Genomic DNA, 26,155 nt, shown 5'->3' on the forward strand with positions numbered 1-26,155 from the left:
CTCGACTGATCTGTCACCGCAGGTAGGTGTAGTAACCAAGACAGTCATTTACAAGTACGTTTTGCAGAGGTGAAAGCCTGAGTGAGACTGTGGTGATATTATCTAGAAAGCTCAAAGTACAAGGATGAGGTTTCTGTAGATAATGTGAGGGCATTTATCCGTTTTAGGACTTTGTGTGGAGTTTATTTCTGTTTACTTGTGCAGAGATAGTTAACAAATTACCTTCCTTTACACATGCACTGCACTGTAGTCACATTTTAGATAAGCAAATGACAAGCAATAAGAACTTTCAAGGGGGGAGAAACTTAGGAAGGATATCACCCCTAATTGTTTTTCTTGAGGTCGTTTTCTGTGTCTTGCTCTGAATATTGATAATTCTTCAGAACCCGCCTTGCCTGCATCCTCTACAGCACCTGTCCTAGGGCTTTCCTACCTCTCTGTGCAATGAAGACAAAACCCCACCAACTAGGGCAAGATAAACATGGGCCTGAGGTGCCTGTGGCCATCTCCACTGAGGCCTTGTCCCTTTTTTGGTGTCCTGGGTTAGGTTCTCTGTATTTCCCATCCTGCCTCTTACAGTTTTCCTTCCCCCATAGTTTGACTCCTGCTTCCAGCGGCTGAATGACCTGCGATCACACTTGCAGCTGCTTCAGACATTAAAATCCCTAATGTCACTGTTACCACAGAAGAAAATTCCCGCATTTTGTTTCTCCTAGGAGAGCCTTGTGGGTTTCTGCTTGTGTTGGAAGAAACTCTCACTCCTCAAACCATTAGCAGGTGAGGCATGTGAAGGGTCTAACACAGCCTAAGGTCTTGCTGGTACTTTAGGAGCCAAGTCCATCCAGATACAGATGGAAGCAACAGGCTTGGGTAGCAGGCAGGTCATGGAAATGGGGCATAGGATACCTCTGGTTTTAAATATCCAAACTGCTTCAGATAACAAGTTTCTGGTTCCACTGGAGGAGGTGTTTGGATCTGCCCTACCAGGATACCCTGCCAGGTTGTTTTCTTGGAAACTGGTGAATGACACAAAAGCTGTTTATTTTGCCATTTCATTACTGGCTCAGTTAAAGAGAAGTCTATAAGCTTCTTGAAAGCTTTGCCTCACCATCCTCCTCCTCTTTTTTTTTTATAGTCATGGAAACAAAGAGATATTCTCCTGCTGGGGGATCCAGCTGGCGGTGGATTGGTTTCGAGAGAGGGGGCACACGTACATCAAGGTTTTTGTCCCACTCTGGAGAAAGGAGCCCCCTCGACAAGACAGTCCCATTGCAGGTAGGTCACCGTCCTGGGCATAATTTGGCAACCCTTGGGTGCAGGTTGGAGACAGGGGATGTGAAGAGCCCGGTGCAGTTTTGCCCTGTAAAGTCAAGCACAGTGCAAGTTGTGTATCAGGTTTCCATCACTTAAATTAGTCATTAATTTACTGCCGCAAGCTCCTGACTAGCAACTAAAACTGCTTACAAGGCTTTGTTATGCTGCTTTGAGTCTTCTGCTTTACAAGCACAACTTGCTGCCAGCTGAGTTAAAAAGTAGTTTGTCAGCTTGCAACAAGTCCACAGAGCTTTTAAGGCCAGCCAGGAGACGATGACATCGTTGCACACATTATCCAAAGGCAGCAGTATCCGAAACGTTCACTACTGCATGACTATTATCTGTTAGCCTATTAACCTGGTACAGGAGATACATGGGTTCCTCTTCCAGAAGAAGGAAATGCATTAGCTGAAGTCTGTGGAGGGGGGTCAGATTCAGTTTGTATGGAAATAGATCTGCCAGATTTGTGCCAGCAGCTTGGCGTCTGCAGATGAGGCGGCTGGGGATCCACCTTACTGCATAGCAGGAATGACAAGAAGTCAGAGTGTCCTCAATAGCAGCAAAAGAAGTTTGTTTATTTTATCAGGCACATTTTATCTCCAAGTTAAGCTCATGTCAGGGCTGGTTATGAGCTTTCTAGCATCTAGCAGGGTAAAAAGGGCACTACAGGGGTTCACTATGCCTCTGGTATAGAATTCAGGCCATCCTTTTACAGATAAGAGTTAAAAATCAAAAAAGGGTATCTCAAATTTTACAAGTAGATGCTTTTGTAAAAGACCTAATTTTCAAGTTGCCAAATAACCACCAGATATCAGTGCATCTGAAAGTCATACTGCTGTAAGTTACCTAAAGGGCTGAAACATCTTTAGATTCCTGTAGGTTTCTAGCACATGATTAAGACCTGGTTATTATTAATTAATTAGTTTCTCTTTTTAAAATACTTTTTTCCCTTTCTATTTCTGCCAACCACCCCACCAGATCAGCACATTCTTGAAGAGCTCGAAAAGCAATCAATCCTTGTGTACACCCCATCCCGGAAGGTGAAAGGCAAGAGGGTAGTTTGCTACGATGATCGCTACATAGTGAAAGTTGCTTATGAGAAAGACGGAATCATTGTTTCCAATGATCATTACCGGGATCTCCAGAATGAAAACCCCGAGTGGAAATGGTTTATTGAGCAGCGACTACTCATGTACTCTTTTGTCAGTAACAGGTAAGAGACGGTCGTTAAGCAATCCTGAATTTAAACGTTAAGGGCCAAGACAGCTCCAACATCAATGCACCTCCCACCAGTAACAGAGTATGCGAGCCTTTTTCTGAAAGGAATTTACTGCAACTTTTCTTATCTCATTTCTTTAGTTTCTGCTCCCTTAGCTTTGGTCTTAAACCCCCCATGTCACTCTTCAGTGAATTTCTCTATTATTTGAATGGGACCATTAGTGACCAGCTTTGCTTCTTTCCAATCCAAATTGGGATGTTAAACCAAGGCTTGCTATCTTTTAATTTCTATTTCCTGGAAGAAACAGAATTAAATCCGTGGGAGGAGGCTGGCTATCTGGCAGTATTTTTAGCTCCCCTACAAGGCAGAACAGCAGTTTTTCCTATGCTTTTGTAATCATAACTTTCTAGAAGAAGAGAGAGGTGAGAAGCTGGTCTCTCTGGCCCTTAACCATCCCCATTGGTGAAGGTTTTCATTAAGGCACTTGAACCATGCCTGTGAGGCTAAGCTGTGCGCTCCTCAGTCTGTATGTACTAACCTTGTCTAAGTTTCCTAGCAGCAGAGGTGTTCACTAGCCATCAGTTTGGCTGGGGAAATGCACTTGGAGACATCCAGTGTGCATGGAGGAGTGTGAGCGGAGAAGCCGCCTCACACTGCAGCACTCACTGTGGGTCAGGATGGAGACTTGGCTCTCCCGCCATCAAAATTGGATGGAAGTGCTTGGCACTGGGTTTCAGTTTCCCTGTAACATCATTCGCAGGAATGCAGTCGCTGAACATCAGCATGCTGTATTTCTCAAAGCTCCAGTCCATTATCTCTGACTACCACCAGGCTTCTTCCCTAGTTACTAATGGGTTACGAATATTTATATGGTATTTTCCTTCCTATTTCATAGGGATTGCCAGACCTTTGCAGAACCCTTCCCTCAGAAAGTCTAGCTGTTACTGTGAAGCCCGTTTGAATAGTTTCAGCAGGACCCTCTTGCACAGCTTTGGGAACCTCTCTAAAACCACAGCCTGAAGTTGGAGGTTTCAGTCCCATTGTGTGGATAACCAAATTCCCTGAGTGCATCCCTTCCCCTCCTGCCCATGACTCCCTTCATCCGACAGAGAGTTGTTCCATGGGTGGGTGCGGTGCAGATTCCTTTGCAAATAAGTCCAGAGATGCTAATTAGTTTTCTTCCTGAAGCATCACATTCAGGTACTGGCATAGAAGAATAAAGAGAGTGATCTGAGCATTTCGCTGGCCTTGTAGCAGGAAGCCTTTACTGAATCCTTGAAAAAGACTGGGCTTGTTTATCACACCACATGCACGATCAGCTGTAACTCCGAATTAACTGCTGGCTTTTTAATCCTCATTCTCCTACAAGTATTTAGTAAGAGAAAAGTGAGTTTGCTGTGGAAGGGAGCTGATGGTGAGGTTCGCAGTGCTGGGACCACAGAAGAGTTTGCTGCGCTGCTGCTGCTTCAGAGAAAAACGAAGCAATCCTGCCACAGCTGAGGCTGCTGGCTGGCCAGAGCTACACCAAGCTGCCATGCCTTTCCAGTTGTTTTATGTTATTAGGAAAAAACAACTACATGAAGCTGAAGCATTGTTGTCTTGGCAGGCAGGAAGGCACCGTGTCTGGTAAGGCAGCCTGAATCCTGAAGGCCAGGCCACAAAAGGAGCATGAGGATTTTCTGCCCTAAGCTTGTGCCGTAAGCTGTGATTGCACTTCAGCTCCAAAAGCTCGAGGTGTTTTTGTTTTACCTCTGTGACTTTTTTCTTTTTCAGGTTTATGCCTCCCGATGATCCGCTAGGCCGGCATGGACCCACTCTTAATAACTTCCTCAGCAAAAAGCCAGTGCTTCCTGAACCAAAATGGCAGCCTTGCCCATACGGTGGGTTTCTCCCTGTGCTGTGAACTGCCACCCCTCTTCCTCCTGGCCCTTGCTTCCCAGCAGCGCTTTACTTCGGCTAAGGGCAAGCGCTGTTGCCATGTGCTGTCCTGCTTTGTGTGGCAGGGACTTGGGTCAGGGCTGCTCAAACGCGTGATGCTTTTTCCTCTCCTGCTTGAGTGGCTTCAGCCTCAGCGAAGGCTGTGGCTGTGCTGACCCCCCCTCCCCAGGCTGCACACCCTTTTCACCTTGCAGAGTGGACTTGTATTGTAGCGCTTGGGAAAGGCCATCCAAATATTTCCCCTCTCTCCCCTCCCAACAGCTGCCCAGCAACGTGCAGGTTTCTCAGAGGTAAATCCCTATACCATTTTTTAAAGCAACCCTTTGTAGCAGCAGGTCTCCCAGCCCACTGAGTGCAGCAACTGGAACATAAATTAATTTCAGACACTTCCAAAATAGCAGAAACTTGCTTTCACTGCTGCTTCACCCTGCAATACTAGGTCACCAATATTTAAATCTGGGGTCAAAAGTACTGAATTGGAAAATAGTACTTCCCCTCTTTGCTGTTTATGCTCACCATGCCCCTGCAAATGCACAGTGCTGAGGAGAAGTGATGGGTGTGTTAATCGACGTGGGTGCTAGCAACAACCTCCGGTTTGATTTTTTTTTTTTTTTTTTTTAATTCTTTCAGGTAAAAAATGCACCTATGGCAATAAATGCAAATTTTACCACCCAGAGAGACCACATCAAGCTCAGCTCTCAGTTGCTGATGAACTCAGGGCCAAAATCAAGGTCACGTTAAGCCTGGGGAAAGAGAAGTGCAACCGCTTGCCGGACAGGACCGGGATAGAGCCTGCGCCCTCTGATGCCTGCACAGAAACGCTGCGAGAAGCCAGTGGCGGCGCAGGGGCTTCCTGCTACCCAGGGTGGTCCCAGGGAAGCTGTCCTGAGCAGCCGTCCAGTGCCTGGGCCGGCAGCCCAGGCTCTGACCTGGGGGTGGACCAGAGGTTGCTACAGCCAGAGCTGCTGCGAGACCAGCCGCTCCTGGAGAAGATGTCAGCGCTATCTGTTGGTGATGACACCTACTGCTACAACTGGTCCATGCGTACCTCTCAGGACAGAGAGGTGACGGACAGCCCTCATCGCTGCGGTGACCTCAGGCACAACCTGTACTCGCTTCATCACCCCCATAGCTTGGACCACACCTGCATACTGGGATGCCCTTTCCAGCAAAGGGTGCTCCCGCCGGCGCTGGGCAGGATGCACCCAGCCCACAGCTGGCCTCAGGAGTGCTGCGGCATGCAGGGGATGGGTCAGAGGAGCCACTACGTCCCTCATAGTGCTCAGCACAAACAGGCCCTGGAGACTCAGCGCCTTGTTTTGCCACAGTCCGCAGCTCTTCCCCCTGACCTGCTTCACTTGTACAGCGAGCATCAGCAGCACCGTTTCCCCAGCCGGCCCCCACAGCGGCCCTTTCTGTTAGACTCAAGCAACAGACTGGGCTTCTTCCAGAAACCCCATGCTTACCCTGATGCCTCTTACGGTGACTACTGGCCCGCCCCAGCTGCAAGGCCACCCTCTGCCCAGCAGGCAAATGTACACAGGGAGCTGTGCTCTCTTTTCCCTTACAGTGAGGTGAACCACATCATGGCTTTGTACCCCGATATCAAGGATATTGCTAGCTTGACTTTACTGATTCAAAGACACAGAAACTTGTGAAACCGTCCCCATCAAACCTTTCCCAACAAGCACAAGTTCTGGGGCAAAAAGATGCTACTCTGAGGCTTAACTAAGTGTTATTAAAGGGCTTTATGGTAAGGGTTATAGCTGTCCCAGGAGCGCAAGTCCAAGCATCAACCAGCTATGTCACATGGGGCATCAAGTCAGGGCAAAGACTGCCGTTCATTGTGGTGGGATCTCATTCACCTCCCATGGGAGTGAACAGGAGGGCTCAGGCTAACTGGGCTGTCAGCATTTGAACCTCACTGATGACTGGGTTCTGGATGGCATAGAACTTCGTTAATGCCTTGACACACTAGACATGTTTTTAAAGTCCTAACCTATTGTTCAACTACCATAAAAGAACCATGCTCTGTGGTCCCCAGTAAAGGGCTCTCCACAGCCCCCCATGAATGCTTGCTCAGCTAGCATAAAAAGTAATTATTTGGCCTATTTTCTCTAAGACAGGGCTGTGCTCTCTGCTAGAAGGCATCTTTGGGTCCATATTATTTCCTGATACAGGCCCAGCCCTGTATCAGTAAGCTTTCAACGATGCACCTCGTGTTTATAAACCAATGCTGTGTACAGACTAGCAGGGGTGGTGGAGGTACACCAGAGCGCTTGAAGATAGCTGCAGGTACACTTCTCAGGGATCACGCCCGATGTAAGTCAAATCAGGGAAGTCATCTTCAATACAAGTCCTGATGTAGACTGAGGACTCAGGCTTGTTAATTCAAAAAGAAGAAATCCAGATGATGCCAAGGGGAAAAGAAGAAAAAAAAAAAAGAAAAAAAAAAAAAGAGAGCTTTAAAATGTCTCTGTTGTATCAAACAAGAAAACTATTGTGGACTTAACTGTTAATTACCAAACATGGTCCCATAATGCAATTACACAGCTGATTTATGATTACAAACATTTAAACTGAGTTCTGTTGGGACATATTTGGTTTTCAGTAAGCTGTAAAGCTGCTAATCTCTGCATTATTCCACTGAATTCTTCAGGTTATAATTCAAATATTAAGGTTGATCCTGAAGGTTTTTGGCATTTTACCAAAGTTTAAGTATGTCAGTGTGACATGTTCTAAAAATGCTTTAACACATTATAAAATGGTCATCTAGAACACTTAATTCTGAAAAATGTCTTTGTTTTTCTTTTTTGTTTGTTTTAATTTTTTTTTCTTTTCCATTCCTCTTAGCACTGATGCTTCATCAAGTCCAACATTCAGGTGGGATTTACAAACTCTCTGACCTTGCAGTATCTCTGTTAGGTTCTTCTCTGAAGTGCAATCAGTGATGTTGCTCTTAGGCAGGAATTAAACATGGCCCTCGCTGACAACTCTGAATTCTCTTGCTTTCAAAAAGGTGACTAAGGAGTAGTAATTTACCATTAGTGACATTATCACATGATGCATTTTTTGAAGGTGGTGATAGTTTGACCTGTTTCCCTCTGCAAACCACCAGCAGCTTTTTTTTTGGTGGTGGTGGTTAAAGAATCTTCAGGAAATAAGTATGCTGCATCCGTTCAATCTCTTATGGCCATGCGGTTGGCTCCAAGAAATTCTAATTTGGAGTTTGGAGGTATGATTTGTCTTCACAGAATGTGACAGGTTTTTTTCCATATGTCATGAATTTTCCTTTTATTATAGTCATAATATATATATTATAACTGGATCACCAACATGGCTTATAAATTTATCCACTGCATATTACATAAAGATGAGAAATGACATTAAAACAAAACTATGGCATAAATGCCCTGTGAAATGCTTTGAAAAGTACTTGAGTTCCACAGCCATCATTAGTTGCGCTGAAATATGCCACACACCACACTTAACACACTGAAGCGACCCGAGACGTTTCATGGATTAAATGCCTATATTGTGCCTATGCAAGGCCAGGCTCATTGGCTTGCCTAAGCACCTGTACTGGAGCTTTCCCAGCTACTGCTGTACACATATGTACACTCACAGAGAAAGTGTGAATGCAGAGTGGAAAAATACCTTCCACATACTCAAACAGAGCAAGTCCCAGATGACAGCATTTGGAAAATATACACACAGCAATGGGGCAGGATATAACCATACATGTCAACATTTATTTTTATGTCTGGAATGTACGTTACATATTTCAATAGAGAAAGCATTTAAAATCTATAGGAAAATTGGCACGCTGCCTTTCTATAGGGCCTTTGGCTTGCTGGAGACATGTGCATAAGCTTTTCTCCTTTTCCTTTGAGGATGCACAGGAATTTGGTGGTTGTTCAAAACGCTCTCTTGATGTTTAATAACTTATTTTTCTTTCATTTCTGTCTGTCTGTCTGGGGAATCTTTCAGTAAAATACATAGAATGTGCATTCTGCTGAGAAAGTGTCTGAGAAAATAAATCAGACTTTGGCGCTGAAGAGAACTCGATTTCTCTTGGCTCTTCTCCTGACCAGAGGGTTTTTTCTCATGGAGCTTTTGTTGGAAGGGCAGCTCAGCAGCAGTGCTGTGTCACTGCCTGCTTGAGGGGAACTCTGCTGCTGGCCCGGAGCCCACGGAAAGCACAGACTGTTCCGTTATTTCACCACAGCACAAGCATCTGGGACTCAGGAGTTTCTGCTGCAGAGCCTCTTACACTTTCCAAGACAGGAGGATTTCTTTTTGGCTTTGTCAGCTCCTGAGGTAAGGGAAGGGGCTGCTAACAGAAAGGAGGCGGCAGCTTTTGCACAGGCAGGGTAGGAGGCTGTTGCTATTTGGTGTCTCTGCTGAGATGCATTCAGGTCCAGCTCTCCTTGCCAAGTTGAAAATGAATCCATAAATCCCAACAGGCTTGGAAAGCCCTTGGTGTTCTTTGCTTTTTGGTTGTCAAGACTCTTAGAAGAAGCTGGAAGCAGTGGGAGCAATCCTCCAGGTGATGGGCTGCTTTCCTAAGGGAGGATTACAGAGTTGCCAAGTTCATTTTAAGATTTAAAAAACCCCCCAAAACTCACAAGAGAGAATCCTCTTCCTTTCTCTACTCTCACCCTTTCCCAAAAGTTAGGAAGCCATAGACACCCTCCTTTGTGAGGGGCTAGGGAAACTAGATACAAATATTTCACTGAGAAGTCTTGGGTAGAAGTCACCCCTGCAACAGCTCCTTAGCATAAAAAGGGGGAAAGAGGGCAGTCCTCTGCACCCGATGCAGTCCTGGGCAGCTAACAGTACCTCCCTCCCACATCTTCTTAAATACAGAAATTTCTCCATCACAGAACATTGATGACAAGTCTACTAATTTGGTGAGCTTAGATACTATAAAAATTAATGCCATAAGATGGTCTATGAAGTATATAATAATCTTGCTCTGTATCAAACACTTATTTTATTTGCCAATTATTCTGAGAACTTTTGCTAATATTTTAACTCACTCCCTATAAGAGCTGGTACACTTTATAAGCAAATATTTGAACTAATCACAAATAACTAAAAAGAACAAGATATGTTTTACAGCTTCTCTCCTCCTTAAAAAATATTGGATTGTTAGGGAAGAACAAGCAAGCCCTGTACTTCAAGTGTGACAGACCACCTCTGCAAGTCAAAAAAATCCCAAAAGCCTCTGCTGAAAGCCTTCAACAGACAGACTCCTATCTTGGACACAGGTACTTATATCTAAGACAAAAATTCAGATATTATCTTTCACCTTTTGCACGGACTTTCCCCAAGCCAGGAGTGGGAACACCTAAGTTTTACTCCTGGAACTGTCACTCATTCACTCTGCCACCACAAGCCCTTTGCTTCTCTGCCTCGGGGTACGTCTGCTCTGCATTCACCCACATATATACAAGACCGCTGTAGTATTTACCTCCTATGTGCTGGTGGGACTGGGATGCTTTGAACCCTTGAAAAGAACAGTTTAATATTACAGCACCGATCGTCATTAGCATTATTAAGAAAGCGCTAGGACTAGCAATCGATAGTGAAGGGGTTTTTATAGCGTTTTAGCCATGTCCCTTCTCTGCCCCGAGTTGGGCTCACCACCTTGAAGTCTTGCAGCAGGCTCGGAGGAACTCTTTAGTAAGGTGTACTGATGTGCTGACTTGGCAAATGCAATCAAAATGGACATACAAATGGAGGAAAGTTGTGAACGCAGTGATTTGTGGGGACAGCACGTGGAAGGCAGCAAGCCAGAATGTTAGGACAACACGTGCAGGGCTGGCAGGCCTCTGAAGGCAGCAAGGAAATTAGGCAATGTGCCTCTGCTGATGAACAGCACTGTCAGAATTGCTCACTGTAACCGCACTGCCAGCTCCTTCTCTTTGCCTTTCCCCTGTGTCACACAGTTTCCTCAGCTTCCCTAATTTTTACACTTTTTTTTTTTTTCCTGTTCTCACAGGGCTCAGGATTTCTATCACACTCTTTATGGAGTGGGTCACAAGTTAAAAAAACCTTCCCCCTCCCAATGCCTCTCCTTTACCTCTGCAAAACCACCCACCCACACCCACCCATAGCCACCCCAAACGCTTGTTTCGTGCTCCCTTCGCTTCCCTGCTCCCTCCCCGCCCCGGGTGCTCACCTCCTCCCTTGCTCTGCTGCACACTCCTCCTGCTCGAGCCCAGATAGCATCCTATCTCTCACTTCACCCATGCCCCCCAGCTGAAGGTTTTTTTTTATTTTGGTTTTTTTTCCCTTATTTTATTTTTTATTTTTCTTCTTTTTTTTTTATTTTTAATATTGTTTGGTTTGGGGTTTTGCTGTTGTTAAAACCATGACAGAGATACCTTTAGCCTGGCCAAGATCCAATATGCTCAGGTTGTTTTCCCATTGCGCCCTAAAGCAGTCTTCCTGGCAAAAGCTGTTTGGGGAAAGAAACAGAGGCAAAGTTATGTTCACAGGTGCTTGTGCTGACTTCGTACAGCTTTCTCTTCTCTAAGGATCAAATGGCATGCTAGCAGAAACTCAGCCACCATACACACTTAACTACCTTAAATCCTACTGTAAAAGCAACGTTCGTCCTTCACCTACCATCACCAAGATTGCACATTTGAGGGAGTTACTAACACTACTGGTTTCATACAGAAGACAAATGGGCATCAGGACACTGAATGGCAGAACAAAACCATGAACTAGAAGCAGGCAGCAAAACATGGATGGCATAAAAACCAGTCAAACTGGACAACTGGAAATAAATGTTCTCATAGAGGACCAAAAAGGTATTAAATAGAATTAAAGAAACATAGAGCTGGTAGAAGCAAGTATAGTACATTACAGATGACACGATAAACCTTGGAAAGGTACTGCTGTGCAGAGTAAGATTGAAAAGGGTGGCTGCCATCCATCTGCACACTCGCAACACTGAGCAAAGTGGGGTCCAGCTCTCCTATGACTGTCAGCTTGCTGAATTTAGTATCTGTAATTTAATATCTGCAGAGATCCCAAACAACAGAGAAAACAGCTAAATAAGAAGTGGTATCAACTATAGTAACTGAATGAACTACAAGGTTGAACACAAAGACAAGACAAAGATACCATCACCATCTGGTGATTTGGTTTCCAGATTAGACCTAGTTTTACTATAGGATTAATGTTCTCCTTGCATTGTCAGTGGAAGAGCTGCAGAGAGATGAGAACTGCCTAACAGGACTAAAGAGCAACCAACACTTGCTGGGAGGGGTAGCAAGAGAAGTGCAGAAGAACATGATGGCTTTTACCACTTGAAGTGGTAAATGGCAAAATGCACTTCATAAATAAAACCACATTCTGCAGTTCCAGGGGAACCAAAGGCACAAATGCCACGATAGCCTGGCAAAGGCTGCAGTTTTTAGCAGGGAAGCAAACTTGGCTATGGTTTGTTATTGCCGAAAAACACACAGCCATTGGCAAACAATTATAAATGTTACTCAAAACTATCATCAGAATGAGAATTACTGAGATCTCCCCACAGGAGGTCCTGTTCGGAAGAGACTGAAGGGAATACAGAAGCTTGTAAAAATGTTATTTCCAGCAGGGAAACATTCTCAGAGAAGAACTTCAGCATCTGAATATCCTTTTGCTCACACATAATATATGACATATGGTGGAACTGGAGCACTGGCTTCACTTAAAGAAACAGATGGAAGATCTTTAAACCTTTAGACCGTCTTTCTTAGGTTACATAGGTCATATTTAAGCCTTGCAGAAGGGGAAAAAAAGAGTATCAGTTTAAGCTGAAGTCAAAGTAACAATATTATGGAAAAAAAGGGGCAGAGAATCCAAGTTCTAGATTAGTAGAAGAGTAGAAAAAAAATACTCTCCAGTGGTTATATCTGTTCCTCTTTTATGATATTGATATGCAACAGGGGATAGTATTTGGGAGACACTGGTTTAGGTCAGACTCTGCACTTTGCTCTTTGATGTTCTAATGTTTGTATTTGTCCAAGGGAGCTTAAGTAGAGGTGTTGAAAGCAAAAGTATAAACAGCCAAGTGGAATGCCTCTAGGAAAAGTCTACCAATTGACATCTGTAAGACATACACCAATAATATATTTTTAAAAACTATGATGGCCAAGTCCACCACAAGGTGTCAATGTGGTAGCACTAGCAACAGGATTTGCTGCTCCAGGGCCGACTTTCACAAGCCAGTCCCGTCCGCTCGCATAAATCCCATCAGCAGGAGCTGCACGCACTTCATCACCGACATGACACGACAGCACGCACTGGAGGGCTCTGCAGCGGAGTTTTGGCTCTGCTCGGCACGAAGAGAGCTTCGCCTGGGCCTCCTGGCCAGAGAGGCTCCTGCAATTCACGTACCCGCAGGCGAGGCTTGATCACACCGGCTGAACCGATTCTGCTGCCTCGTATGCAGAGCTGAGACACGCTGCTTCGTTAAGCATTCGCACCGCATCCTAACTCTAGCCTGTGCATTGTGTTTAAGCAGCCCTAGAAGTGCGCTTGGCAGCTCAGAGGGTCTTCGGAGCTGCAGCACCGTGTCAGACCGTGGAGCAGCGAGAGCCAAACACAGGATCACTTGAATAACGGGTTTCAGAAAGGGGGCATTTTACAAAATCCACCCTTCATCGTGTCTTTTTATTCTCCCCTCACCTGCGGTTCAAGTTACAGCTGCCCTGACATTGGCGGCTCAGGATTTATCTTGGCCAGGGCCCAGGCGCTGCTGCCAGACTTCCCTTTCAGGGCAGCGGCCCTGGGAAAGTCACTCGGGGTTAAGTTTAGAGTTCCAGGTTGGCACATTCTTAAACGCAAGCCAAAAATAAGTGTGAATGGGGATCAATTTTATGAATTTGCTGAGCTGCCAATTATATTTTAAAGCTGAAATCTGAAACTAGGTTTGCCAATTGGATAAGTATCACAGCCAACCCTTAGACAGAAATTAATTGGAAAAACACTTTCTCTTCGAGTCCAGAGAGCATTGCCTTACAAATGTTATCTCTAAAGTCTTTCCAGGTGTACTTTGGACATGATTGGTCAATCTGAACACAGGGGATTTTAATTAGTTAAGTTTATTATCTTGTATATGTGTCAATCAAGATTTAGGCAAATATAAAACAAGCATTCCAGGCATGCAACTGTAAGGCAGCATTAAGGAAGGGCGGGGGAAGCTTCTTCCAAAGCAATTCAAAATGCCACAATTTCCTATTGCATTCCTTTTACACCTTCTTTACTTGCATTTTTGGGGAGCAGGATCACCACAGCTGTACAATTGCCCAAGGCCAGGTAGCTAGGTTGTGCGCCCACATCTCTGTAAAACTGAAAATAAAATTCCCCGCTAGCCAGGCAGAGGCTGGATGTGCAACACAGCACATACGGGCTTGAGCTCACAGCTATCTGAAACCTGCTTGCAGCTTGCCAGAGGCACAAGTAATCCCCTCGTGTTCAGCTATCACATCACCGGCACAGCAGGGATGCTGGCTTGAAGGCAGGATTTCGTGAGCCTCTTGATGGAGCCCGTATTTGCCCATGGGCCAGCAAATGGTTCCCAACACTGCGCCATCCTGACTCCCATTTATTCAGGCCTGCTTCAAATACTGCATCTGTGGTGCCCAGCTCTTGGCTTTCAGGGCTCAAAATGTAGTCTTTTTTATGTTCTGGAGAATGCAGTTTGTCCCATTTCAAGGCAGAATTGCATCACAGCCATTAGTAATAATACTACAAAAGTTACGCATTCTTTCTAGACTCTATCGTATGTACAAGAATCTGTAAAAACAAGAGACATCCCCATCCTTCTTACACAACTTCCAAAGCAAATCTTCTGGGGGACACAGACAATGTTATGATGCATATATATTACATCACACCGATACAGAGCTGGGACCCGAAAGGACCCACAACCCAGGCTGCACGCAGGGTTTTGCTGGAACATCCCCAGGGGTGCTGCTGTGGCCCTGCCTGGAAACACTGCTCTTCAGTACACGGCATCCGAATGGCAGGGTAATCTGTGCTGAAAGCTGCACACAGCTGAAAGCAAAGGCTCCCACAGGCTGGCCCCCATTGTGATTCTGAACAAAGCGGGAAACACGGGCTCCTCTCCTGCCTGCCCAGGGACCAGACAGCTCTATATGGGGTTAAGAGTACCACAAAACATTGCCAGCTCAGGGTTGACTCAGCAGCTCACGTACATTACATCAAGCCCTGCACCATCAAACATGCTAGAGGAAAGTCAAGACAGAATGAGAAAATAGCTGGTTTAGGAGCTCCCCATGCTATACCACGGTATAACTCCTCACAACACTGCAGCAGGGTTACCTGCTCCAGACTGAAAAGGGCTAAAAAGGCAGGGAAAGCAAACTCCATCAACCCAGATATTGGAGGCTGATGAAAAAACACCTGGAAAAGGTCAGCGAGCGCGCTGGCTCACATTACTGCTTGAGGACGCGCAGGGAGAACTAACTGTGCCTGTGTCCTGACAGCTGGCAGGCACCCTCTCAAACCACCAAATAAAAAACATCCAGAAGCAGCCAGCAGAAACTGCAGGTACGGAGCTGCTTTTGTAGCTAAATACAACACAGCAGGGTTTCAAGGGTGGAGAATACCACAGAAAGCAAGCTTTTTCAAACATGAGCGATGGCTGTTGCTTTAGAGGATCACATAGGAGTTGCTAACAGATGACTAACGACAGACCTGACAAGCCTCTGAGCAATCCAGTTTATGCCACCTACCTCAGGCCCTTATCCACAACTTCTTCACCGGCGTGCTTTACTCGTTCGTCTCTTGTAAGTTCAGAGTTAAATGCTTTTACTCTCAAAAAATGAAAAGAAAAACAATTAGGTTATGGCAGTAACAGCAGAATCAATTGTGCTGTGAGATGAGCTGTGTCACCTTTGAGACCTGGCTAGAGTCACACAAACAAAATTCAGAAAAAAAAAAAATTTAATCGACACTTGGTAGTATCTTCCTTTCGGCCTCAGAAGCAGCCCTTCCACACTAGTCAGAAAATGGCAGCTGTGACCAAATGATGGGCAATGCTGAGATTAGCCATTCCCTGTCACCCCTGGGGAGGGTGTGCCATTCCGATGCCAGAACACAGAATTCATGGCTCATTAATAGCTCCACAGAGAACAGAAGCATCACGGAGTACAACCCTGTAAACTAGTAACGAGGACACTTCCAGCTGGGGGGGGCCGGGGGGGGGGTGGGAGTGATGCAATCCCTGCTCCGAAGCATTACTAATGCATTTTGTCTTAAAGTCTCATGAGATGAATTTCACATGTGGAATTAAAAGACACTGAGTTGAAATCAGCACACAGCAGCCTACCACCTCCAGGGACAGTACTAGAACTAATAAAAGTGTTTTAAAAACCAAGACAAAAGCATGGTTGCCATGGGGTGGACAGACTGATGTTCAAGTGAGATCTAGATGCTGATTCAAGCCTTGAATTAAACCACTGTATGCAACCAAAAATCGATAGATTCAATCCTGCTGTCAGGATACAGGTATTAGTCCAGGAAAAGAATAGGATGAAAAGATAGGAGAGTATCAAATAAGTGAAAGAAAATTAAAACCAACACGAAGCAATAGATCAGGAGATGGATGATACACTTTCCAACAAAACTGCGTAAGACATACCTTTGCATGTTACTTATATCCACTTTGAACATGGCTGGGGTCTCGAAGTGGGAAGGAAGTTTCCAAGTGCAGCTATGCTTGATAGCTGTTTTGGGTGCAATTGTAAATCACGTGAATAGTAAAGTATTTCACTCCGTCACCCAACTCTACTGTTTCTTCAGGAAGCATTGAGAACTGGAACACATTGCAGTTGCCTTGAAAAATGGTAAAGTCTGTTTTGCAGAGCAAAACTACTGCTAAGTTTGGAGGGTAGAGCTTGATGGCCAGGGTTGTGGGGCTGGCAGAAATGCACTCCCTGGTGAGATCCATTGGGGAGCCTGAGGGTCCACTACCAAAAGGGAATTTAGCCTCAGCCCTTGCCATTGTTACCTGTAGTCCAGAGTCCCAGGGCCAGAAGCGAAGCTCACAGGGGCAGAACACTGGCCAGGCAGCACAGCATTGGGTTTCCTTAGGGATTCAAAAAGCCTAAGCAATTTAAAAGTATCAAGCTCAGCAGAAAAAAACCCCACGTATAACTAATCATTATTAAAGAGGGAAAGCTTTTGTGTCATGTCCTTCAGCTCAAAAAACACTAACATGACATTTTCTCTCTCATGTACAGGGCAGCTGTGCCAAGGATTAGGAAGGGTTTCTAAAGCCAAGAGTTACACTGCCCCCTTTTTTTTTTTCTTTCTTTCTTTTTCTTTACTTAAGGACAGCAGCAGCTTAGTTGCACTGGCATAGTATGAACCTCTAGTACACAGCCCCATTTCTTGGAAACCTTAACATTCAGGAACATGTATAGAAGACGCGAAAAGAGGTACACACCTCCAAATGCTTTCACAATAACAGGGGAATTGCACAAGAAACTGCAAAAATGAGAAAGGTAATACCGCTGCTGTGGAACAGATAGACAAGGACCTGGGCAACTTTCTTCACACACATCTATAACACAGGATCAAACCACATTCAGACTTCAAGCCAGGTGTCCTATGACAGCATCCAACATCCTCTCTAGGACAGCAATTTTAATCTGTAGACTTTGGCTACCAAAAAGTGGTTCTTACAGGCGGAAAAGACACCTCATGACAATCTCTTCATAACTGTGTTGGGTATCTCTGTCAGAAGACAGTATTTTCTTTCCTCAGGTCATGTTTAAATTTGATTTCTGGCCTCAAAACACAGAGGGAAGGAAAAGGCTCATGAAAGAAACAAAATACACATACACATCCCAGTTTTAATCCAAATTTTCACTGTAGCTACCGGATAGCTGCAACAAAACATAGGAAATTTGGCTTGAGTGGTTGTTCAAGTCTCTAATTAGAGAGGGGAAAAAGGAAAGCTGAAAAGGCCAAGACGGAGGCAGAGAGAGGGACAGAGATGAAGGCAGGCACAGGAATAGCAAAATCTTGGATTCACATTCCACACACTGCTTGGAGCACAGCTGCCGTATCACCAAAGCAGAGCATCTTTTAGAAAGTGAGCCAGTGACACAGTAATATTGCCGAGATAAGCGATCACTGTGGTGGTACTGGCACTTGTGGTATCTTTACAATTTTTATTTAGTATCTTCTGGGATCCTTTGACTGTTTCTCTGCACTATTCCACCCCCATTAGCAGCAAAAAAATGCTATTGCAACAAAGACTGTGAGAAAACTTCTATTAACTTTAGGATGTCTTTACAGGTTATACGTGAGAGGAAGCATCCAAACCCTAAAGTGGTGTCATAAATGTTCCAGCAGAAAGAAGTTCTGGACCTGCTCCTGCTTCAATTGCTGCACAAGAAGGTGGTTCTTACAACTCTCCCAATTTGCCTTCCCTGTCCTCTCTAACAAGTCCCTTTAGACAAACTTAGTTTCAGCCAAATGCCTTTTGAGTGGCATTTCACACTTTTTCACTATGATTCATAGGGTGCCAGTCAGCTCCAGCTCCAAAGTAACCGGAGAAGTATGAAGGGGTGTGACGCATCCAAGCATCTTCTGCATCTTTCTTCCAAACAGCAGCCCCCCAGACTGGGTGACAATAAGCCTCCCTTACAATACTGTAAGACACCACACAAGTCGTTCTGGAAATTTGACTACCACAAAACAAAAACAAACAACAAAAGCAAAACTGAGAAAAGATTTTGTAAAAAATAAATCCATCTGTCCAGTTATGTTCTACCTAGGATACAACACATGAAATGCCAAATACTAAAAATAATAAAAAAAAACCAACCCAAAAAAGGGCTCCCCAACTTAACAATTTACAGCTAACTATGAAGTACAGAGTTGCTACCATGAGTAGTTTGTAAATGAAGTAATTTTTTTTTTATATCAGCTGATAACAGACATTCCATACATACAAATATTGCTTTGCTTATAATCTTAGATCAACATAAATATAAAGCCACTATAAAACTAATTCTTTATTTGAAGTTTTTGGGCTGATAATTTTCGTAATCAAGATTTCACTCTAAACATTCATCCTCTCATCTGACACACACATTTCCTGTGACATCAGAAGAGCTATCAATATTCACTAACCTGTTTTGAACTCGCTTCTAGATTTATTACCTTAATCAGAAAACACCACTTTTAAGAGTTTATTACTGTAGGATGATGGTAAAAAGCTAATCCATAATTACTCATACATTGGCCTTCCTTTTGAGACTATAAAGTGTCTATTTTAAGGAATAAGCATCCAACCTCCAAAACCGCAGAGGCAGAATAACCCATTTTATCCACAGGCACCTCTCCTCTGCCATGGGTAAGCAGCTGCGTACCAGCCGGACGAGGCACGCCAGGGATTTGCTTCCCACTGTCCTTTTCTTAGTGGGACCTTATGAACCTTTCCTTGGCACATAACCAAACATGCCAAGCGTGAGACCCCGGCACACGATGGAGACATGACTGTCACGTGAGCAGATACACAGCGGTGACACCTGCATTTTCATGTAAGGGGAAATGAGTTCTGCGTGAACTGGTTTTGGGTACCTCCTACACAGACTGCACCTCCCGCTGCCTCTGAAGCGAGCCCGAGATGTCGGCCATCCCTTCCTGTCAAAATGCACATAAATTGAATACTCTGATGCTGCTGTTCCCCAACCTTACTGTTCCTCTGCTGACCTTACTTAGCACTGTATTGTACAAGCCTGCAAAGAAATCATGGGACAGAAGCACATTTGGTCACCACGCCCCAGAACATAATATATCAACCAACTCAATCAACCACCACAAAAACGAGGAATCCCCCCTGATGCCTGGCTACATGATGTGATAAATGTGTTTACTTGTACCAACAGACTTCAAAGGTACCACAGACCAAGCACATGAGAAGTCTTCACGGCCAGGCATGCTATGGACGCTACAGCCTTTTCAGCTTTGAGGCCTTACATTTACCACAATTTAGGTTGCATGTTACAGTGGGGTGCAAGAAAAGCAACATCACTTGCTTCTGCATATGAAGAACAAAGGACACAGCATTCCTTAGTCCATTTCCTCCCTCTCTCCATCATCGTATTTCTTAGCCCTGGATCTCAATCACTTGCAACAGGAACTTGAATTTAGGCAAAGCTCATCAGTCACTGGCTGGATGTGGTCTGCTGATATCTACTAAGACAAAACCACATTAAAAATGCTTAATATACACTTTCTCCATTCATTTGTTACCAAATCAGCTACATCAAAATTGTATTGGCACTGTACTCCTATAAACAGTGAGGAAAAATAGCAAGCAGTCACAGAATTCAAAGCTGTAACACAATGCACATCCATAAAAAATGGTATTAGGTTTATACAAGCATCTCAGATTGCTCATTTGAGTACTACCCAAATTGACATGCTACTTTTCTCCTTCAAAATCTGCATTCACATGCAGTATGATAGTGTTTTATTATTTTAAATAAACTTGCAAATAATAGGCAGTTTGAACCCATGTAGATAACCAATCATTTTGGCTCAAAGTCCTCTGTAACTACGCATAAATATCTGCAACTTAAATCAATGAAGAGAATGGGACACTGGGAAAAACAGTCAGCTAAACTCACACCTGCAGCAGCATTGCACTGGCCAGAGATTGTAAAATTTTGGTTAAATATTAAAAATATCTGCATAGTTGATGAAAACATAATTATATCCACTTACACTGCTAGGAATTAACTGTCTAAACGAAGCAATCACTTCAGTGAGTTCTACCAGTGCTGCCTCTGAACATGGCACTGTTTGAGAAGCTCTAGTGTAGAAGCAAGCATGTAACTGATGCGGAATTGCTCAAAAAGAAACAAATAAAAAACCATTGAGAATTGTAGCAAAAAAAGAAAAAAAGTCAAATTGCATCATCCTCAATGTTCATCATCATCCCCAAGTGTTCCTATAGCACTAAAGCTCGTCATGGAGCCTGAAGCCCTCAAACATTTCATACTAACTCTTCCTGTTCTCTCACTCTCCAGTAATTTTTAAGTAGGTTACACAAAACATGAGCCTCACAAGGCATTTTGGACTACATAAAATCAAAGACTGTTCCTCAAAGCAATAAAAGAGCTATTCAAGCAGTCAGGCTTGAAAAAGGAATGCACTCTAATCATTCTACTCTGTACCAATGAAAGCAATCAAAAGTTTAAAGCTAATTTGTATTTTCTGTTCAAACTATAAGGATTTTCTTTAACAAATAAGAGAGAAATAAAGTATGTCAAAGCATTTCCTTACTATTGAAAGTTAGAACTAAATATTAGTAAGAGTTGCCATGGATCACAAGCTACATTATAGATGCTGTTAGTGAACTGTTTCTGCCACTGTTTTATAGCAATACTCCCCATTTTAGAATACCAAAGTAGTAGTATTGAAAAGGGCAAATACTCAGTAGATGTCAATATTTGGCCTTTTTTTTTTAATGCTTGCTCAGCATCTTTAATCAAGTCTTCCTTTAATTTGTGTCTAGGCTCCAACGCACATTCAAGGTAGACGAATTTGGCTGAAGAGATGCAGTACTGATAACGATACTTTTCTTAAAATGAAAGATGCATTCTCCCTGGGCATCTACGAAATATGCTGAAGGTAGACATTTCAAGATCATAAAATTGATTAAGCTCACACAAATAACACACATGGACAGGCACAAATACTGACCACGCAATTTTAAAATTGATGTATCATTAGCTTGAGACTGACGATACCAAATTTGACAATTAATCCAAATTTCAGGGGTGCCACACATAACCATACTCCTGGGCAACAGAATAGCTCTATTGATAGGAGACTGCAGAAGACAAATGTTTTTCTAACTTATGTAGAAAAATAGCAATGTGAACTGAAGTCAGTTCCACAGAGCTGACGTGACACAGCGGCCCTGTTACCAGCTCTTCAGTTTCGCTGCCTGCATTTCTAAAGTCATCCCAATTCTGAAGCTTGACCAAGTGATGAACATCACATTCATGAAAAATAAACAGAAGCATCTCTAAAAGCCAGGAAGTGTGTGCTTCTCCCTTCCTACTAAAGAGTGAAATCTTTTCTTTTTTTTCTTTTTTTTTTTTTTACAATTACAGAGATACCTGACAAAGACAGTACAGAAACATAAAGTCATAAATCAGCATCCAAGATAAACTACTGATGTTCACAATACAAAGTTTAACCTTATAGCAAATGTTTCATTTTTTATATTTATCTTCTATGAGGAAAAAGAAAAAAAAAAAGCAGTGAAATATAGTTCTATTTCATCCTTCAAAATTTAAACCCTTAAAAACCTACCCTTTAAAAACACACAGCAGTGATATGCCAATATACTGGTATCAACTTGAAGAAACAGATAACGATATACGTGACCCAAAATAGAGGAAGAACATAAATACCCTGACGGTGAAGGCAAAAATCTGTGGAACGGATGACACGGGAGATGTCATTTCTCTTGTCCCACTCTTCCAGGATTGGTTATTGAAAATACAGCTTGATACACTCTCATACTAATGTGTTGATGGCTCTGCATAGCTAGCTGGAGCTAGGATGTAAATATTCTTTTTTTTTTTTTTTCTTTCAGAAAATAAACACTCAAATAAATGCAGGGAAAAGATTAATTATGCTTTGATAGGATGAGCAGAATTCCATTTTACCTATTTCTCTGAACATGCTTTTTCCACCCCATAGCTGACTGGAGTTTGTTGTTTGCTTTTTCAATACAGCTGCCCTCCTCACGCCAAACACTACTTTTCATACGGCAGATTAAGGCACTCCAGTTCATCAATCTGTGTTAAGGAAAGCTTTTTGCTGGATCTGTAGTTAAATCTGTTTATAGATGGCTCCTGAAGGGCTTTTAGATGGCATCACCGTGACTCAGGAAAAGCCCAACTCCACATAGCAAATGTCTGTCTAGACAGGGTCCAAGCGGGAAAGGCATGTCCAAGAACACTCCACATCTTATAGCACTGTAATACACATAGCACCAAAATACAGTTTAACCATATTAATTCCTAAACTGTGCTTCTATTAACAGTACACAAAGTATATAATCTATTATCTTAGACAAACTGGTTGCCCATTTTGAATAGTATTTCTAAAATCATAAACCCTTAAAGCATGAAGTAAAAAGGGCCTGTGTCTAGCTTACTACTTTATGAATAAGTGAACGGTTCTTTGGTCAGGACACAATCTTGTCAGTGCAACTTTATGGAATACATTCCTTACACTCACTGAATTAGAATTAAACAGAATAATGCATGGGAGGAAAGATACAAGATTCAACAAACCAAGGCTTAAATAAAATCTCTGGTCATAAGAAATCAGCCTACTTTTAATACTGTTAATGCTTACTGTTCCGTGAGTATTCTGTTGCTCCACAGCATGGAAAAAAGCAAACAAATCACAAAACCAAACATTAGAATATAATTTTTTTTTAATTTTTATAAATAACTTATCTGTTACAAAGGCAGTTTACCCAGCTAAATCACAAAACCATCAACTCAAGATATCCAAATTAGGTTTTATTAATAAACAGGTAAAAACTGATTTGTCAATCTTCACATAGAACTGCAGATGAAGCTGAAAAACAAGGCCTCATTTTATAAACAAAATGCATTGAATGCAAGTGCTTTGGGTCTACTGCCTAATTACCTGGGATTGGCATTTTCTTCCCACATAAAAAAAATGCAAAGCCTTCAAAACAAAGGCCTCTGTGCATTCACATAGATCACTTGTAAAACTCCTAATAAAAGTGTCCACTGGCAAATGTTTACAGTGGGTGACAGTCTACTTTGTCTCTTGCTACATTGTGAGCACTCCCTCCAGCCTCACGCTAAGTGCTGCTACATAATTCTTTGCGTGCCGTCTTTCATGCATACTGTACTGGAATTCCATTTTCTTGATCTTGGTTACATACATCCCCGATCATGTGAATATTTTCCTTAAAAAAATAGATCATCAAAATAAAGAGATGCTTGAGGTTGCTTCAGTGTTCAAGTCTGTTTGATTTCTCTTTTCCAGCCTTTATTTCAGTTGTCCTAAATATTGCTATCCTTGTTTTCTATAAATATGAGACTTTACCACAAAGTCAGGTTTAGAAACTGGCTGCCAAAACAGGAAAGCATTTAAAGTCCTTGAACAAAGCTGTACGATGCTGCTGCTGTTGATTTTGGCACTGTATGTACTTCCCCAATGAATCTCTCTTCAGGAGTCTGCAAGATACCCAGCAGATGAAGCAAGCTTAAATCGGATGCTGATCTGTTGGTGGGTTCAAAGTTTCTTCGTATAAAAAGTTTCCTCACGCCAGACAAAATGCTACCTTGTGTCACCCACCGTAAAACTCAGTGTACAGAGTGAACTATATGCATAACTCTTCCAACTTTTCCTGCATTTTTACCACGCTGCATCTGCAGGTCTTCACAGATCATCAGCATTTACAAGAGCAATGTACAGAATGAGCAGAGGAAAGCTATTTTGTGCATAGTTTCTTATTAATGCTCTTATTTTAAGGCATTGCTTCTCTCAGATAAAAGCTTAAAAAAAGGGACATGATCGTGCTTAATCACTTAAAGGGAAAAAAAGTTAACAAAAAGACTATTACACTATACATACAGAAGTACAAGAAAATAATAAAGGTGAAGAAAAGAAATCACTTAAAGCAGGCTCTAGAGCTATGTACAGTAGGAAAAGCTTTGGGGTATTTCACTGTGTGTACTGTACAGACAACGCATGCAGTTTTTCCTTTTCATCTTTAGATGTGATTGTACTGATTTCTGGCTTCACAGAGATGTTTTCAGGGAAGACAAGGCAAAGAGTACCACTGATTTGTGAAGTTCTTCCCTTTATTGAAGGCACTATGTGGCAGCAAACAGTTTAAATAGTTAAACCTTGTTCCTTTTAGATCTCCTCTGTGCATGTAGTGTTTCACTGAAAGCTCTGAAAACAAAAACGCTAGCACTCTATTCCTTTCCCCTGTCAAAATTCAGTAGTGACATCGGGGCAGAGAAGAGGATGGGCAACATCCAAGCACTGAACATGGTGTGTGTTACTGGGATACTGGTAATACTGTACATGGTTTAGGCAGCTGGCAACTGAGTCTTTCAGCAGATTACCTTTCAGCCGATCAATTTCAACTGCCTGTGACAACACTGAGGTATTACTAGCTCTGTGGGCTGACATTTAATATTAGCAAAATACCATCTCGTCACACCTTCAATTTTACAAAATCCTACGCATAAATGCTTTTTTTGCCCCCCCCCCCCCCCCCCCCCCCCCCCCAATGACTGGATAGTTCCTTGTATGTTTGCTATGGTTTTACAAAAGATAACAGGCCCGTTGGCTCAGAAATGCCTGGGCATTTCACACTGTTCACAGCGATTTAAGGCTGGATGATTTAAAAAAGTACAGGCAGTACAACTCCACTGAGCTCCCTCATCTTCATCTGTGTCTGGAACAGTCTTTGGTGTTTTCACAATGGACCTCTGATCTGTGACATGAAAGAGATAAGATAAGCAGTTACTAACCAAGAACAGCATGGAAAGAATTTTGAGATGATTTTTTTTCAGTAACTGAGAACTATCTTGCTCCTCTGAGAACAGCACAGTTATTACAAGTGACAGAGGCAGCTTTTTACCAGCCCCTTGACTACAGCTTGATTGTAAGTCAGCCAAATGGCACAAGGTGAAACTATAAAAAGCAAGTTTCCCATCCCTTCACTCTGCTTTCTCCCCTTTTGGTCTCAGTTCAAAGCTGTTGCATGAAAAGGAGATAAAATTTAGAAATTAATCAGGACAGGAAATATGCACAAGATTTAGAAGACTGAGGTCTATGGAGCAGTCTAAAATTCATTACGACAAGAAATAAGTGCTCTGTAACCTTTGGACATATTTAACATTTTGACCCTTGAATGAGTATCAGCAGTTCTTCCTCAAACAAGATAAGCAGTCAAATACACTAAAGAAAAATCAATGCCTAGCTCTGTCATGCTATAGGGTAATCCTCCCAGGCATACAAGTGCATGTTTTTGCATGATGTATTAGACAACAATCTTCAACTACTTTAAAAGATGAAAAGAGATGAAAAAGTTGAAAAGAGAGAAGAGTGACTTCTCAAGTTAAGGGTTCCCAGTTTAGGTAACTGCAGCAAAATCTTTTAGCCAATTATTTCAACTGGAGAACATCTCATTAGCAACTAGACAATTGCAACTGCTGCGAAATGACAGTGACAGCTTCGGGAAGTACAAGGCTACTGATCACAACACAAAAAGAATTATTTTTCATTCGTTTCTGAACAGTGGTAATTCTGGTTTAAGTCATAACCTACATCAGAGTTAAACTGAAACAAAATAAAATGAACTGAAAATTAAAGTTAATGAAGGACTAAGATACAGTAGTGATACTTTTTAAAAAAGCAAGAAAGGATAAGAAGGACTGCAGAGGTTTATAAACCAGTCAGGGTTAACTTTGCATTTTCAAGATAGGCTGTACCAAATTAAACACTTAAATTTGTGAGTTCCTAGAAGATGAGTCAATGCAAATGTTAACAACTAGTCACAGAAAATTAATTTTAATTTTCCTTCTTTGATAGGTTAGGTTTTACTTACTGTAA

General features: G+C 42.8%; 2 protein-coding genes and 1 long non-coding RNA gene across 6 annotated transcripts in view; 1 reads left to right on the top strand and 2 right to left on the bottom strand.

Moving 5' to 3' along the window:
- Positions 1–8,566, top strand: part of ZC3H12D (zinc finger CCCH-type containing 12D) — a 21,118-nt gene extending 12,552 nt beyond the window's left edge. For all 3 annotated transcript variants that reach the window (XM_052784763.1, XM_052784764.1, XM_052784762.1), the window contains 4 exons: positions 1,136–1,275; positions 2,293–2,527; positions 4,307–4,413; positions 5,102–8,566. In XM_052784763.1, coding sequence (XP_052640723.1) covers positions 1,136–1,275; positions 2,293–2,527; positions 4,307–4,413; positions 5,102–6,129 — 1,510 coding nt within the window. In that variant the 3' untranslated portion in view covers positions 6,130–8,566. The remainder of the gene's footprint in view (positions 1–1,135; positions 1,276–2,292; positions 2,528–4,306; positions 4,414–5,101) is intronic.
- LOC128140628 (uncharacterized) lies at positions 8,204–15,667 on the bottom strand. The gene is made up of 3 exons (XR_008234795.1): positions 15,235–15,667; positions 10,864–10,937; positions 8,204–9,036 (listed from the first exon to the last, which is right to left on the bottom strand). It is a non-coding gene; the product is annotated as an uncharacterized LOC128140628 (long non-coding RNA).
- Positions 15,668–23,049: 7,382 nt separating this feature from the next.
- TAB2 (TGF-beta activated kinase 1 (MAP3K7) binding protein 2) overlaps positions 23,050–26,155 on the bottom strand; it is a 68,866-nt gene continuing 65,760 nt past the window's right edge. For both annotated transcript variants that reach the window (XM_052784766.1, XM_052784765.1), the window contains one exon: positions 23,050–25,034. In XM_052784766.1, coding sequence (XP_052640726.1) covers positions 24,889–25,034 — 146 coding nt within the window. In that variant the 3' untranslated portion in view covers positions 23,050–24,888. The remainder of the gene's footprint in view (positions 25,035–26,155) is intronic.

This window comes from Harpia harpyja, chromosome 4, assembly GCF_026419915.1.
Source record: "Harpia harpyja isolate bHarHar1 chromosome 4, bHarHar1 primary haplotype, whole genome shotgun sequence".
Lineage (NCBI taxonomy): Eukaryota > Metazoa > Chordata > Aves > Accipitriformes > Accipitridae > Harpia > Harpia harpyja.